We start from the raw sequence: 16,347 nt of genomic DNA on the forward strand, positions 1-16,347 counted from the left end.
TGTCATTGTGAAATGCAAGAGATTATGGTGATGGTCATTTCCTAACATTTAAATGGAAAACACAGTGAAACCTGTGAATATTCCTTTGCTTCTTCAAGAATGGAAGGATTCTTGCACATTAATACAGTAAGATAACTGCTTACAGTGATCAGATCACCAAGAAATTAACTCCTTCTCCACACAACTCATTTAATAAGATATATTAAGATTCCAATTTCACATAGCGGTTCAGCTCCACATTTTACATTAAATGGTGCTCATTTCAAAACAGGTAGTACAGCTCAACCCTTTTCAGAATCAATAAACTGGGCGTAAACATCTACGTAAAAATCTGTGCTTACTTTTTCTAATTTTTTTCAAATTCATTTGAAGATGTGGCAAGGCCAGCATTATGTTATCCATCCCTAATTGCCCTGAAGGTTGAGTGGTGGAGAGTTGCCTTGTTGAACAATTGAGGTCCTTGGCGCACCCACAGTGCCAAAAAGGTGGGACTGCAGGCTTTTGACTCAGCAATAGTGAAGGAACAGTACTTTATTCCCTGAAGAATGGCATTAACAATTACTAACTCAAGTGCAAACCAAATCAAGGGCAATATCATGACCAGTTATGATCATATTTTAGGCAACAGCTCAGACAAGGAATGTCCACTTGAGGTGTTGCTGAGGAAAATCTGCCAAAAAGTTAACACCTCCAACTGACAGTGCAGTTGTTATTAGGAGAGCACGGTGTTTTGGGCACCCCTGATGTTTTTGTCAGCTTGTGGGAGCACACCACACAAAATCCTTTTGAAAGGCCTTGCTGGATACTCCAACACTGAGAGACTAATTGGGAAAGGAGGTGCCTAAGAGACAAGTCTCATTAAAATAAGAGTAAATAAGATGAAAAGGTAAAGCTGAAAAACAACTTCAAATTAAGTGCCAGAGCTGGATATCAGGACATCGAAACCATCAAATAAGAAACAAACAGGACTGGCATCAGCAATCACAAAGGATGGCCAAAATAGAAGTTATGCAAGTGTGGAGGAACAGAGGGATCTGGGTGTGCAGGTACATAGATCCCTCAAAGTTGCCACCCAAGTGGATAGGGTTGTTGAGAAAACACATGGCATTTTGGCTTTCATTGACAGGGGGATCAAATTTAAGAGCCGTGAGGTTTTGCTGCAGCTCTAGAAATCCCTGGTAAGACCACACTTGGAGTATTGTGTCCAGTTCTGGTCGCTCTACTATATGAAAGATACAGAGGCTTTGGAGAGGTTGCAAAGAAGGTTTACCAGGATGCTGCCTGGACTGGAGGGCTTGCCTTATGAAGGTTAAATAAACTCGGACTTTTCTCTCTGGAGAGAAGGAGGAAGAGAGGAGACCTGATCGAGGTGTACAAAATAATGAGGAATAGATGCAGTCAATAGCCAGAGACTTTTCCCCAGGGCAGGATTGACTGGTACGAGAAGTCATAGTTTGAAGAAATTAGGAGGAAGGTATAAAGGAGACGTCAGAGGTAGGTTCTTTATGCAGAGAGTTGTGAATGCATGGTATGCGTTGCCAGCGGTGGTGGTGGAAGTAGATTCACTGGGGACATTTAAGTGACTGCTTGACATGCACATGGATAGCAGTGAGTTGAGGGGTGCATAGGTTAAATTACTATATTTTACATTAGGATTAAATCTCGGTACAACATCATGGGCCAAAGGGCCTGTTCTGTGTTGTACTGTTCTATGTTCTAAGATTTTCCTGAAGTAATTAGGCAGAAACTAGACTCAAAACCCAAGTGTAAAGTTCAGACAAATGCCAAAGGAACCAATCTTCTGCCTCTTAAAAATAATGGAAACAGACTGATTAGTGACAAGAGAAGGATTTGAGGCCCAGAGCAGATCAGCCAGGACCCAATTGAATTGCAAAGCAGGCTTGAGGGGCAAATCAGCCTACTCTTGTTATTTCTTAGCGTCCTATTGTTGAATGGTGAAGGCTTGAAAGATTAAATGGGCTAGTCTAATCCCTGCTCGTATGCTGTTATTGAAGAAGAAACTAGATAAAATACATAAAAACTAAAAAAAAAAATGCAGGACAGCTGGGTAAGTGGTGAAAATGTGTTGCAGGAAAAGCGCAGCAGGTCAGGCAGCATCCAAGGAGCAGGAGAATCGACGTTTTGGGCATAAGCCCTTCTTCAGGAATGAGGAAAGTGTGCTAAGCAGGCTAAGATAAAAGGTAGGGAGGAGGGACTTGGGGGAGGGGCGTTGGAAATGCGATAGGTGGAAGGAGGTTAAGGTGGGGCAGTCTTTGAAGAAAGAGGCCATCTGGGTTGTTCGGTATTGGAACTGGTCCTCCTGGGAGCAGATGCGGCGGAGACGAAGGAATCCACCGCCTCCAACCTCAGTCCCACAACCCCGCACCGCCCGTTTCTACCTCCTGCCCAAAATCCACGAACCTGACTGCCCCGGCCGACCCACTGTTTCAGCCTGCTCCTGCCCAACCGAACTCATCTCTGGGGGTCTTCAACACGGTCCTGTCCCCCTTAGTCCAAGAACTCCCCACCTATGTTCGGGACACCACCCACGCCCTCCACCTCCTCCATGATTTTCGCTTCCCCTGTCCCCAACGCCTTATCTTCATCATGGACATCCAGTCCTTGTAAACCTCCATTCCCCATCACGAAGGGCTCAAAGCCCTCTGCTTCTTCCTTTTACGCTGTACCAACCAGTACCCTTCCACTGACACCCTCCTTCGACTGACTGAACTGGTCCTCACTCCGAGCAACTTCTCTTTCCAATCCTCCCACTTCCTCCAAACCAAAGGAGTAGCCATGGCCACCCGCATGGGCCGCAGCTATGCCTGCCTCTTCGTCAGATATGTGGAACAATCCATCTTCCACAGCTACACTGGCACCACTCCCCACCTTTTCCTCCGCTACATCGATGACTGTATCAGCGCGGCCTCGTCCTCCCACAAGGAGGTTGAACAGTTCTTCCACTTTACTAACACTTTCCACCCCGACCTCAAATTTACCTGGACCGTCTCAGACTACTCCCTCCCCTTCCTACACCTCTCCTCATTTCTACCTCGGGCGACCGACTCAACACGGACATTTACTATAAACCGACCGACTCCCACAGCAACCTAGACTACACCTCCTCCCACCCTGCCCCCTGTAAAAACGCCATCCATATTCCCAATTCTTTTGTCTCCGCCACATCTGCTCCCAGGAGGAGCAGTTCCAATAACAAACAACCCAGATGGCCTCTTTCTTCAAAGACCGCAATTTCTCCCCCCCCAGACATGGTCGACGATGCTCTCCACCACATCTCCTCCACTTCCTGCTCCTCCGCCCTTGAGCCCCGCCCCTCCAATCGCCACCAGGACAGAACCCTACAGATCCTCACCTACCACCCCACACAGCGTATCATCCGTCATCATTTCCGCCACCTCCAAACGGACCCCATCACCAGGGATATATTTCCCACCCCTCCCCTATCAGAGTTCCGAAAAGACCACTCCCTCCGTGACTCCCTCGTCACGTCCACACCCCCCACCAACTCAACCTCCACTCCCGGCACCTTCCCCTGCAACCGCAAAAAATGCAAAACTTGCGCCCACACCTCCCCCCTTACTTCCCTCCAAGGCCCCAAGGGATACTTTCATATCCGCCACAAATTCACCTGCACCTCCTCACACCATTTACTGAATCCGCTGCACCCTATGTGGCCTCCTCTATATTGGGGAGACAGGCCGCCTACTTGCGGAACATTTCAGAAAACACCTCTGGATTACCTGGAACAACCAACCCAACCACCCAGTGGCTCAACACTTCAACTCCCCCTCCCACTCCACCAAGGACATGCAGATCCTTGGACTCCTCCATCGCCAGACCATAGCAACACGACGGCTGGAGGAAGAGCGCCTCATCTTCAGCCTAGGAACCCTCCAACCACAAGGGATGAACTCAGATTTCTCCAGTTTCCTCATTTCCCCTCCCCCCACCTTGTCTCAGTCCCAACCCTCGAACTCAGCACCATTTTCCTAACCTGCAATCTTCTCCCTGACCTCTCCGCCCCCACCCCCACTCTGGCCTATCACCCTCACCTTAACCTCCTTCCACCTATCTCATTCCCAATGTCCCTCCTCCCTACCTTTTATCTTAGCCTGCTTGGCACACCTTCCTCATTCCGGAAGAAGGGCTCATGCCCGAAACGTCAATTCTCCTGCTCCTTGGACCTGCTGCGCTTTTCCAGCAATATATTTTCAGCTCTGATCTCCAGCATCTGCAGTCCTCACTTTCTCCTAGCTGGGTAAGTGGGCCAAGAAATGGCAAATGGAGGTTAATATAGTTAAGTGTGATGTCTTACATTTTGGAAAGTCAAATCAAGTAGGAGTTTCATAGTGAATGGTAGAGCCTTAAGGAGTGTAGTGGAACAAAGGGATCTTTGAGTTCAGGTTCACAGTTCTCTGAACGTGGAGTCACAGGTAGACAGTATAGAAGTTGGGAAGTTATGTTGCTGTTATACAAGATGTTGGTGAGGCCGCACTTGGAGGATTATGTTCAATTTTGGTCACCTTGTTATACGAAGGATGTTATTAAACTGGAAAGAGTACAGAAGAAATTTACAAGGATATTGCCTGGACTCAATTATCTGAGTTATAGGGAGAAGTTGGACAATCTAGGACTTTTTTCTTTAGAGCGTAGGAGACTGAGGAGGGACATAATAGAGGTGCATAAGGTCATGAGAGGCATAGATAGGGCGAATGCACTGAGTCTTTTTCCCAGGGTCAGGGAATAGAGGATTAGAGGCATCAGCTTAAGGTTAGAGGGAAAAGAATAAAAGGGAACCTGGCAGACAACTTCTTTTACACATATGGAATGAGCTGCATGAGAGAGTGGTTGAGGCGAGTACATTAACGCTTAAAAGACATTTGGATAAATACATGGATCGGGGAAAGGTTTAGAAGGATATGGGCGAAGTGCAGGGAAATGGGATTAGTGTGAATGGACATTTTGGTCGGCATGAACCAGTTTAGGCCAAAGGGCCAGTCTTTATGCTGTGGGACTCTATAACGCTATGATGATAGGGTAAGAATGGGGTGAAGAGCTCTTTTAGAGAAGTGGTATAGACGAGTGCCCCACTGTCTCCCACAACCCATGCTGATTGAATCTATGACACATGGAATGAATGTCTAGAGATGGACATTATGCTGCAGGAGGTCTTTCAAATGCTGAACAAAATTATGGATCTCAATTCTGTGATCTTAAAGGTGTACTCTACAGAAATGAAGATACCACTGCCTAATTTACTGTTCCCATTCACTGTCATATCATAGGGACACAGTGTCACACCACATGGAAACCACAGTAACATTACATTATTGGGAAATACCCATTTAGAATGTTAAGGATTACATTACAACACACTCACCTTTAATTAACAGTCAAGAAGAACTGTTGAAGTCAACAGTACCATAATCATCAGTCCTGTCATTCTACTTTGAGCAAAATTTCATTAAGTCCTTATGTGAGGTTTACCAGATGAGTTAGCTAGCAAATGTGTTAGGGGAACCATTCAAAATTAAAGCCAAATTAAGCCAAATGGGATGAAATTTCAGCTCTGCATTTCCATTCCAAAACATCATAAGACATTTAAACTTGAGGTTAGAATAAACTTGTATCATTAAAATAGTTCCAAAATCCAACACATTCTAACCCTTAGAGCAATAAGATGGTACTATTTTTTGGGTCTGTAGCTTGTGAAGGAGCAAAGATGGCCTTAGTATAGTGATGTGCTCTTTCTGTAGGATGTGGGAGTTTAGAGTATGTTTCCGTGTTACTGATGATTATGTCTGCAGGAAGTGTCTTTGGTTGTAAATCCTATCATATCGCATGGATGGGTTGGAGCAGAAGTTAGAAACAATGAGGAATTTACAAGAGCTGGGCAGTTCTAGAAAGGGGGAAAAAGCTGCAGATACAGTCAGGTAGATGAGTTAACACCAGGAAAGGTAGGAGGAGTAGGCAGGTAGTGGAGTCTTTTGTGGCTGTTCCCATCTCAAATAAGTATGCCGTTTTGGGAAATGTAGGGGGTTTTGGACTCTCAGGGGAACGTAACACAAACAGCCAAGTTTCTGGTATCAAGACTGATTCAACTGTAATGAGGGGTAAGTAAGGTTCCAATTGACCGATTGTGATAGGGGTCTCTCTACTCAGAGGCATAGACTGGTGTTTCTGCAGCCAGCAGCAAAAAATCAGAATAGTGTGTTGCCTCCCTGATGCCAGGATCCAGGATATCTCAGAGAGGATGCATAATGTTCTCAAGGGGGAGAGGGGCCAGCAGGAGGTCACTGTACACATGGAACCAATGACATAGGATGGGAAAGTCTGAAGGGAGAATATAGAAAGTTAGGCAGGAATTTAACAAAGACGTCCTCGAAGGTAGTAATATCTGGATTAGCCCCAATGCTACGATCCAGCAAAGGTAGGAATAGGAGGATAGAGGAGATGGTGCAGGGCAGAAGGGTTCACATTTCTGGATCATTGGAATCTCTTCTGGGGTAGAAGCGACCTGTACAAGAAAGACGGATGGCACCTGAATTGGAAGAGGACTAATATACTGGCAGGGAGATTTGCTGGAGCTGCTCTTAATAAAATGGAATCCCTACAATGTGTAAACAGGCTCTTTGATCCAACAAGTCCAAACTGACCTTCTGAAGAGTATTCTACCCAAATCCAATCCCCTACTTCCAGCTCAGTGAGCAAACCTACATCCAGAACCTTTTTTGCTGTCCACTGCACCTCCAATTTTGGTGTCATTTACCCCTAACAAAAACATCCCTGAACACTATGGGCAATTTAGCATGGCCAATTCATTTAACCTGCATATCGTTGCATTGTTGGAGGAAACTGGAGCACCCAGAGGAAACTCACTCTAGGGAGAATGTGAAAACTCTACACAGAGAGTTGCCCAAGGCTGGAATCAAACCTGGGTCCCTGGCACTATGAGGCATCTGTACTAACCACCGAGCCACCATGCTGCTCGGGAGGATTTAAACAAGTAAGGTAGGGGAATGGGACACAAGGAAACAGTGAGGGAAAAGATCAATTTGAGACTGGTACAGTTGGGGAAAGGAGTGAGTCAAACAATCAGGGCAGGCAGGAACAAAGCAGAGAACAAGGTAGGACTGATAAATTAAACTACATTTAATTTGAGGCCTAATAGGGAAGGCAGATGAAATCAGGGCATGGTAAGGAATATGGGACTGGGATATCATTGCAATTACAGAGACGTGGCTCAGGGATGGACAGGACTGGCAGCTTCATCTTCCAGGACACAAATGCTATAGGAAGGATAGAGAGAGGGGCAAGATAGGAGGGGGAGTGGCGTTTTTGATAAGGGATAGCATTACTGCTCTACTTGGGAGGAAATTCCTGGAAATACATCTAGGGAAGTTATTTGGGAGGAATGAGAAATAAGAAAGGAATGATCACCTTATTGGAATTACATTACAGACTCACTAACAGTCTGCGGGAAACTGAGAAATTTGTAAGGGGACTTCAGTTATCTTTAAGAATAATAGGGGTCTTAACTTTCCAAATGTAGACTGGGAGAATGAGCTATATGGACTTCAGCAAGGGGTTCCTCATTGTAGACTGGTTACCAAGGTTAGATCTCATGGAATACAGGGAAAACTAGCCATTTGGACACAGAACTAACTCAAAAGCTAGAAGACAGAGGGTATGGTGGAGGGTTGCTTTTCAGACAGGTGACCTGTGACCAGTAGTGTCCCACAAGGATCAGTGCTGAGTCCACTGCCTTTCGTCATTTATATAAATGATTTGGATATGAACATAGGAGGTATAATTAGTAAGTTTGCAAATGACACCAAAATTGGAGGTGCAGTGGACAGCAAAAAAGGTTCTGGATGTAGGTTTGCTCACTGAGCTGGAAGGTTCATTTCCAGAAGTATTGTCACCCTACCTCAGGGGCCTGCTGATAATTCCTCTTCTATTTATATGTTTGGGTTTCTTTGGGTTAGTGACGTCATTTCCTGTTCTTTTCATCAGAGGGTGGCTTCAAACTCTATGTATTTGTTGATAGAAGCATGCATTCTAACCGGAACTCTAGGAATTTTCACGTATGTCTCTGTTTGGCTTGTCCTAGGAAGGATGTGTTATCCCAGGATACATGAACATCAACTAGCCACAAAACAACATGACCCTCTCTCTCTAGTATCCTCACATACCGATAAGGAAGGACACCACTTCGACTAGGACAAGCCAAACAGAGACATGCATGAGAATTCCTAGAAGCATGGCATTCTAACCGAAGCTCTATCAACAAACACATTGACTTGGGCCCCATCTACCACCCCTGAGAAAAAGAACAGGAAATAACATCACCAACCCAAAGAAACTCAACTCCTGCTTTCCATTCATATGTTTATCAGCAGTGTTTCGCCCAGAGGCCCACTCAAGAGGTTACCTAACAGGGTGACGCAACGTCTGGAAATGAACCTTCCAGTGTAGCAAGCAAACCTACATCCAGAACCTCAACCTGAGCATCAAATCTTCTCAAAACTCAGTAAGCAAAGAAGGTTACCACAGATTACAAGATCTTGATCAGATGGGCCAATGGGCTGAGGGGACTGAGGTTTGCAGATGGGGTTCAATTTAGATAAATCAGAGGTGCTGCATTTTCAAATTAGAGCAGGACTTTGACATTTAAAGGTAAGGTCCTGTGGAATGCTGCTGAACAAAGAGACCTTGGAATGCAGGTTCATCGTTCCTTGAAAGTGGAGTCACGAGTAGGTAGGATAGTGAAGGCAGTGTTTGGTATGCTTTCCTTTATTGGTCAGAGCATTAAGTATAGGAATTGGGAGGTCTTGCTGAGGCTATACAGGACATTGGTTAGGCCACTTTTGGAATATTGCGTGCAATTCTGGTCTCCTTCCTATTGGAAAGATGGTGTGAAAGATGGGATTCAGAAAAGATTTACAAGGATGCTGCAAGGGTTGAAGGATTTGAGCTACAGGGAGAGGCTGAACAGGCTGGGGCTATTTTCCCTGGAGCACGAAGGCTGAGGGGTAACATTGGAGAGGTTTATAAAATCATGAGGGACATGTACAGGATAAATAGACAAGGTCTTTTTCCTGAGATGGGGAAATCCAGAACTAGAGGGCATAGGTTTATGGTGAGAGGGGCAAGATTTAAAAAAAGAGCCCAATGGGCAACTTTTTCACGCAAAGGGTGGTGCGTATATGGAATGAGCTGCCAGAGTAATGTGATGGAGGCTGGTACAATTACAACATTTAAAAGGCATCTGAATGGGTATATGCATAGGAAAGGTTTAGAGCGATATGGGCCAAGTGTTGGCAAATGGGACGGACGAGTTGGGCCTATGACTCTGTGTTCCTTATTTCCATAGTGTGCAACTGTAAACCGGTAGCTCAACACTCAGATCTCATCTTGAAACATTCATTCAATTACAGTTTAGATGAAGTCCCACAAACCTGAAATTACTTTCAGAAATTTTGCACACTAGCATAACAGACAAAATAAAGCTGTCTCTTAGAATGTCTGAAATTTTCAGATTTGTGCTGTCATATCAGATTTACAAAGGCACAACAATTACAATGATAAAAGATTTTGAGTTTTAAAACTATTTTATAGTACTATCTGCATCACCAGTATTCGTCATACATAGCAGACAAGAAAATGTTAAGAAAAAAAAACGTTTCAGCGTTTAAAGCTGCTAACAATTATCATAGAAAATACTTCACGTCACTTAAATTGAAAATCCCATTGTATTTCTTATCCCCTTGCTGGGGCGATTAGATCACAAACCCATCCTGTCTCCAGAGTTTTATCATCGCATAGAATTCCATGTCCAAGGTTGTCTGAGCTGTATGCAGCCTGTTGTGCCAGTTTTCAAACAAAGAATACAATTCACGGGGGCGATTCCCTATTAAAACCAAAGCAGGTCTTGAGAACAAGTTCCTTACGGACATTGCACTGGGCGGCTCAGACAATGGAAACAAAAGGCCTAACATTTTAGCTAAGGAAAGCCAGTCTGCTCCGACTCTAAAACAGTACCAAATGCTTTCCACAAAGGAAGTCATTCAGAAGTCGAACTGGTTCAGTTTATTGTTTTGTAAAATAAATCTTCCATGTCCGGGATAAACGGGAAATTAAATATTTGCCGCTCAATCTAGGCTGTATTGATATAGGACGTGGCAAAGATTGTAGGGTTAACTTTATAAAATACACATTGGCTCAGCTCATTCATGTTTCAAAACAAAATCGCCCATCTTAAATACAACTTCGAGCTAGTTTCAATCCAATCCTCTCCAATTTGCTGAGGAACATGTCAGATTGATGCAGAAGAACATTTCGAGGTGCTCACAAGTTCAAGACAAACTGGTCCTTCCAATGAGAGCTCCGGTCTGAGATTCACCTCAAAGGTAAACTGTTAAAAAATCAGTTTCACAATCCCCTACCTCCCTGACAAAGAAACTCAATCCAGCTTCACAATTCCTTTCCCTCCCTCCCACCCTGTGCAGCCCAGGCCTACACGGCAGCCTGTTGTGGGCTGGTGTTTCTGGTGGTTTGAAAACCGGGCGACGAGCACAGGGGTGGGGTAAAAGCCAGCTGCTCTTTCACACACAGACACACAGAACAGGGAGAGCTATTGATAAAGTGCGGTCAAGTTGTGCAGAGAGCGGAACCGTGCGGCACTCACCGGCACAACACCAGGAGGACGGCGAGCCGCTCGGGAACCTGGTGGAGTCGGGCACGATACAGACGCTGCTCGCCAAGTGGGGGCACTCCATGTCGGCGGGGCCTGAGGCCGAGGCGAGGCCCAGGCCAGGAGAGAGAGGGGGGGAGGGGAAAGCGGTGCTGCTGCTCTCTCTGTCTGTCGGGAGTCACTGCCGGGGGAGGGTGGGCCGGCTGGAGGAAGGGGCGGAGGCCGATGCGGAACTGTCTGCCAGCGAGGCCGCTTTCTTCCCTCTCAAGCCGCCATCTTCCGGGCCGAGTCGCAGTGCGCACCTCCAGCCGCCGCCGCTGGGCCTCGGGTACTCAGGAGGGGAACGGCAGTGTGAAAAGGAGCTAGGGATGGATCGTGAGGAGGAGGAGGAGGGGTAACTTATGCTTCGAGTCCTTTAACCCCCCCCCTCTCACTCCCCGCCTAGCTATCAGCTGGGGCGATGGTGCCTGTCGAGTGGCCGCCGCCTCAGTAACGGCTGCCCCTCTCCATGGCAACTAGTTCCCCCCCGTCACAATGCACCCACCTCACCTCCTGTTTCCATGGCGACATGGGGGGGGTGACAATGACCTCACAATGCCTGGGAGATTGAATGTCAACACAGAGTAACTGGGCTTGGGGGGGGGGAATGTAATAACAAGGAACATGAGGGTGTTTAATCATGGGTTGTTGGAGGTAACCACAGAGTGACAAGGCCAGGAGGACTTTGGGAGCAGGGGTAACTAGCAGGGGGAGGAGGGCGTTACCAGGGGGCAATCATTACACATTGGAGGTGTATGACAATCAGGGTTAGTAGGGCTCCCAGGGAAGTTGGTGACAGGATAGAGTTGAAGAACAAGAGGTTCCAGGTCTGATAGAGGTAACATGGCTTTTGAGATAGTTGAGATCATGTTGTAAATGGTCTAGGAACAGCCTGGCTCTGAACATCCCTTGACCTTTTGGGAACCCAGCTCGAACCAGGATGTATGCAGATATTTCGAGTCTGGGGCCATGTGAGAACCTGGAACCAGGACAGTGATTAGATTAGATTACTTTACAGTGTGGAAACAGGCCCTTCGGCCCAACAAGTCCACACCGACCCGCCGAAGCGCAACCCACCCATACCCCTACATTTACCCCTTACCTAACACTACGGGCAATTTAGCATGGTCAATTCACCTAACCTGCACATCTTTGGACTGTGGGACGAAACCGGAGCAAACCCACGCAGACACGGGGAGAACGTGCAAACTCCACACAGTCAGTCGCCTGAGGCGGGAATTGAACCCCCGGCACTGTGAGGCAGCAGTGCTAACCACTGTGCCACTGTGCTACCAGGGCCTCAGGTCTGATGGAGGTGTTCAGGTCAAGAAGAGTTTCTATAGGCTTTGAATAGTGCATACATTAGTGATTTCCTGAACCTGAAACAACCTAGGTATGACCATAGTTAACTGGGGCATGGAGACCATTATTGTGACCAGGAATAATTAGGATTTAGAGAAGTGATAGAAAATCTTGGTGATTTACTTATCCTGGGGGACATTGTCAACACTTGGTGAAAAAAAAGTGTTAAGTGGAGAAATTTCCAGCTCTGATGTTGCTTCTCTGCATGCCTCAGGAATTCCTGCCATGGTAAACACATGATGGTAGTATGATAAAGTACAACAGTAAACTACTAGAATTCTTGAAATGCTGTGTAATAAGTGAATCAGTTTGCCACATGGGACCATGAGGGCAAGGGCAGGTTCAGGAACTCATGCCTTTATTGTTCCTTCATCTCAGAACATTAGGCAATGTATCAATTAACAATTCCTTTTGGACAAACACTGAGTGCAAAGGACCCTGCACACTGTAACCTCAAATGCATTACGGAGTAAATGAAAAACAATTGGTGAGAGTGTCAGAGAGTAATATGTTGTCATTTTCAAACATAGCTTCACAGCCTTTGTAAGTTCATTATTCCTGCTGATTTTGCATGAAATCAAAGAAAATAGTAACTTTAAAGCTGTAGGCAAACAGAAGGCTTGAAGAACACAGCAAGCCAGCTAGCATCAGAAGGTGGAGAAGTCAATGCTTCAGCTATTAACCCTTCTTCAGGACTAGATATAGGGGTAGGGGGAGCTGCAGATAAAGAGAGAGAGGGGTGGGGTGGGGAGAGTAGCAGAATGGTGAAGTAGTGACAGGTGGACACAGATAGTGGGTACGACCTAGTTGGTCGATGGGAGAGATGAATCCGGTTGGTAGCTGAAAGGAAGGAAGGAATGGAACGGAGCCAGGGGATGGGTGGGAAGGTTATTTGAAATTAGAGAACTCAATGCTAAGTCCTCTGCGCCGTAGGCTGCCCGGGTGGAAGATAACATGGTGTTCCTCCAATTTGCGGTCTGATTCACTGTGGTCATGGAGGAGGTCAAAGATGGATATGTTGGAGTGGGAGGGGGAAATGAAATGGGTAGTGACTGGGAGGTCAGGCTCGCCTTTTCGGGCCAGGTGAAGATGCTTGGCAAAATGATCACCTAGTCTACGTTTGGTCTCACCAATGTAGAGACAAGGGACATCCTGTTTAAACCAACCAAATTTATTACCCTAAATAAAAGACACTATCAATTTCCTTTGATTCTAACAATCTTAAACCCAAACTGAACTTTGAGATAAGAGCCCAAAATTTGTTATGGACCAGACCAGACCCCCTCAAAATATTTTAAGGTCTGTTCCAGATGCAATGCAGCTCGTCAAACTATTTAATGTTACGCAAAACATAATTTGTTTAAACACTGCAGGTATAATAAACTAAAGAAAGAGTAAGTTAGAATAATTTAACTCTATTGGAAAACTTAACAAAATAATAAATATAATAACTATTACTGATTAACTGTTCCAATATAGTAACATCCTATAAACACACTCCATGGCGAAAAGGAAAATTCAGAGAGAGTAGCAACCAGGAGACATTCACTGAAGCTTCAAATTGTGTTGAGACCCCAATAGCATCTGCTTTAAGTTAAACCTAAAAACCCAGAAATCCTGATCTGTGAGAGCTGGCCACAGCTGTTCAGGCTGTTTTTAAAAATAACCCAAGGCCTCCAGGCTGTTTACTCTTGTGGTTCTGCTAGACTGCTCGGTGCCACTGCCTTACAACCTCACTTCAAAAAAACCAGGACAAAATAACTTGCTAAATTCACAGCATTGTCACACCTCCCCTCCCCCCACCCTTTGAAAGAAATGAACTATCAATTATACAAAGATGGCTTCATTTTTTAAAAATACCCTTAGTCTTACTCTATTAGTCCGTTACATTGCATTGACTCTTAAACATGCAAACATTCACTACCACAATCTATTTCAATTTGTTTGCTTCTGCTGCCGAACATCTCCATCTTTCTTCATCAATCACAACAACTCTTGAGCAATTCTGTTAGCTAGTCTTGCCATATGTGTAGTTTTTAAATTGAATGGCTGCAACAATAAGCTCCATCTAAACAGGCTGGAATGTTTGTCCTTAAATTTCTCAAAAAAAGTTAATGGGTTACGATCAGGATGTACAATTATCTCAGACACATTACTGGCTGTCTAAATGTTGAACTGTTGTAACTCCAACACCAAGGTCAAGGTTTCTTTCCTAACCACGGAATATTTGATGAGTATTCAACTTTCTGGGAAAATACCCAATCGGTCTTTCTATTGACTCTTTGACTTCTTGTAAGAGTACAGCATCAACCCCCACATCACTCGCATCAATAGCCACCTTGAATAGCTTTGCATAATTAGGTGTGGCTAACACTGAGCAGTGGTTAACACAACTTTCAGGCTGTCAAATGCCTTCTGACAGTCTGCCGTCCACTGAAATTTTCTATCCTTCTTCAGGAACTCAGTAGTGGAGCAATCACACTGCTAAAATTTGGTACCGACTTCCGATAAAACCCACTGTATCCCAGAAATCATAGCACTGCCGACTTCATCGATAGAACGGGAAACTCCCCAACAACCTTTGACTTCAGATTCTGTGAGGCCATCTCTCCAAGTTTAATATCATATCCCAGGAAGCTGACCTGGCCTTTTGCAAACACTCTTAGCCAGGTTGATCACCGAGCCTGCTTCCCGAAGTCAATCGATCAATTCCAATTGATTCTGCAAATGTTCCTTCCATGTATGACAAAATCACCAGGTTGTCGATGTAGACCACATAATTGGTAATTCAGAAATTGTTAAAATGGAGATTTGAGACGGCCCAGGGAATCCCTTGTGGACTCAGACCTGTAAAGCCTCTCTCGGTTCGTCTCAGAGATCGTATTGTTTGGAAGTCTGGAATAAAAACCTCTTACAGACAGTTTAGTTTAATTTTAGTCATCTCCTTTATTCACTAATAGCATCACTGTTACAACATAACACTGATACCTATAAGCTAAACTAATTTCTAAATACCTAGAAGAGTAGAGTAGCAGATCTTCAAGTGCCCCAGCAGGCTGCTCCAATGTACTGATACAAAGTGGCTACCTTTATACAAAAGTTTTTTATTTAAATTGCATGTTCTTAATTAGGCGGATAACAGTGAAAGACAATAATTCGTAAGGAAGAAAAGCTAATTGACAGATCCTTGTGCGCTTGACTGATCACTCCTACAGGCCTTGAGCTATCCATCATGTGGGAAAAACATACTCATCTGAGTTAAGCGCCTGCTAGCGAGATAAGCTTCTGTCATAACGAGGTACTAGTCTGAGCTCATTGGAGAGTCCATAAGGTAACCTTGCACAGCTCGCATGTCTGATACAATTGTTATATGAAATGGCTTCTTAGCAAGGAGGGCAAACTTTTGACTATAAAATGGCTACCCGACAGATTGTGTCAGAATCTCTTCAATGTTCGGTTTAGAATAATTTTAAGCTGGGAGCAGGTTCCTGCTTTTTATCTTAAGAACAGAATCATTCTGTACCTAAGGCTGAAATGTTACTGCAAGATTGTATTCAAAATGATATATTAGTCTCAAATTAAACATGCTTTCTTGTCAAGTTTGTGATTCAAATTCAAATAAGACATAAGATCTGATTAGTTAGAATTCACAGTGGGGCAGTCATTGTCAGTAAAAACAGCAAGGAGAAAGTGAGGACTGCAGATGCTGGAGATCAGAGCTGAAAATGTGTTGCTGGAAAAGCGCAGCAGGTCAGGCAGCATCCAAGGAACAGGAGGATCGACGTTTCGGGCATGAGCCCTTCTTCAGGAATGAGGAAAGTGTGTCCAGCAGGCTAAGATAAAAGGTAGGGAGGAGGGGCGTTGGAAATGCGATATGTGGAGGGAGGTCAAGGTGAGGTTGATAGGCCGGAGAGGTCAGGAAGAGGATTGCAGGCTAGGAAGGTGATGCTGAGTTCGTGGGATTTGACTGAGACAAGGTGGGGGGAGGGGAAATGAGGAAACTGGAGAAATCTGAGTTCATCCATTGTGGTTGGAGGGTTCCTAGGCGGAAGATGAGGCGTTCTTCCTCCAACCGTCATGTTGCTATGGTCTGGCGATGGAGGAGTCCAAGGACCTGCATGTCCTTGGTGGAGTGGGAGGAGGAGTTGAAGTGTTGAGCCACGGGGTGGTTGGGTTGGTTGGTCCAGGTGTCCCAGAGGTGTTCTCTGAAACGCTCCGCAAGTAGGCGG

At 45.2% G+C, this 16,347-nt stretch overlaps 1 protein-coding gene across 1 annotated transcript in view; it reads left to right on the forward strand.

Annotated features, from left to right (window-relative positions):
• usp3 (ubiquitin specific peptidase 3) overlaps window positions 1-16,347 on the forward strand; it is a 232,318-nt gene that overhangs the window by 91,895 nt on the left and 124,076 nt on the right. Inside the window, exon 7 of the mRNA XM_043680112.1 lies at window positions 10,483-11,111. Coding sequence (XP_043536047.1) covers window positions 10,483-11,111 — 629 coding nt within the window. The remainder of the gene's footprint in view (window positions 1-10,482; window positions 11,112-16,347) is intronic.

Source organism: Chiloscyllium plagiosum, chromosome 40, assembly GCF_004010195.1.
Source record: "Chiloscyllium plagiosum isolate BGI_BamShark_2017 chromosome 40, ASM401019v2, whole genome shotgun sequence".
NCBI lineage: Eukaryota > Metazoa > Chordata > Chondrichthyes > Orectolobiformes > Hemiscylliidae > Chiloscyllium > Chiloscyllium plagiosum.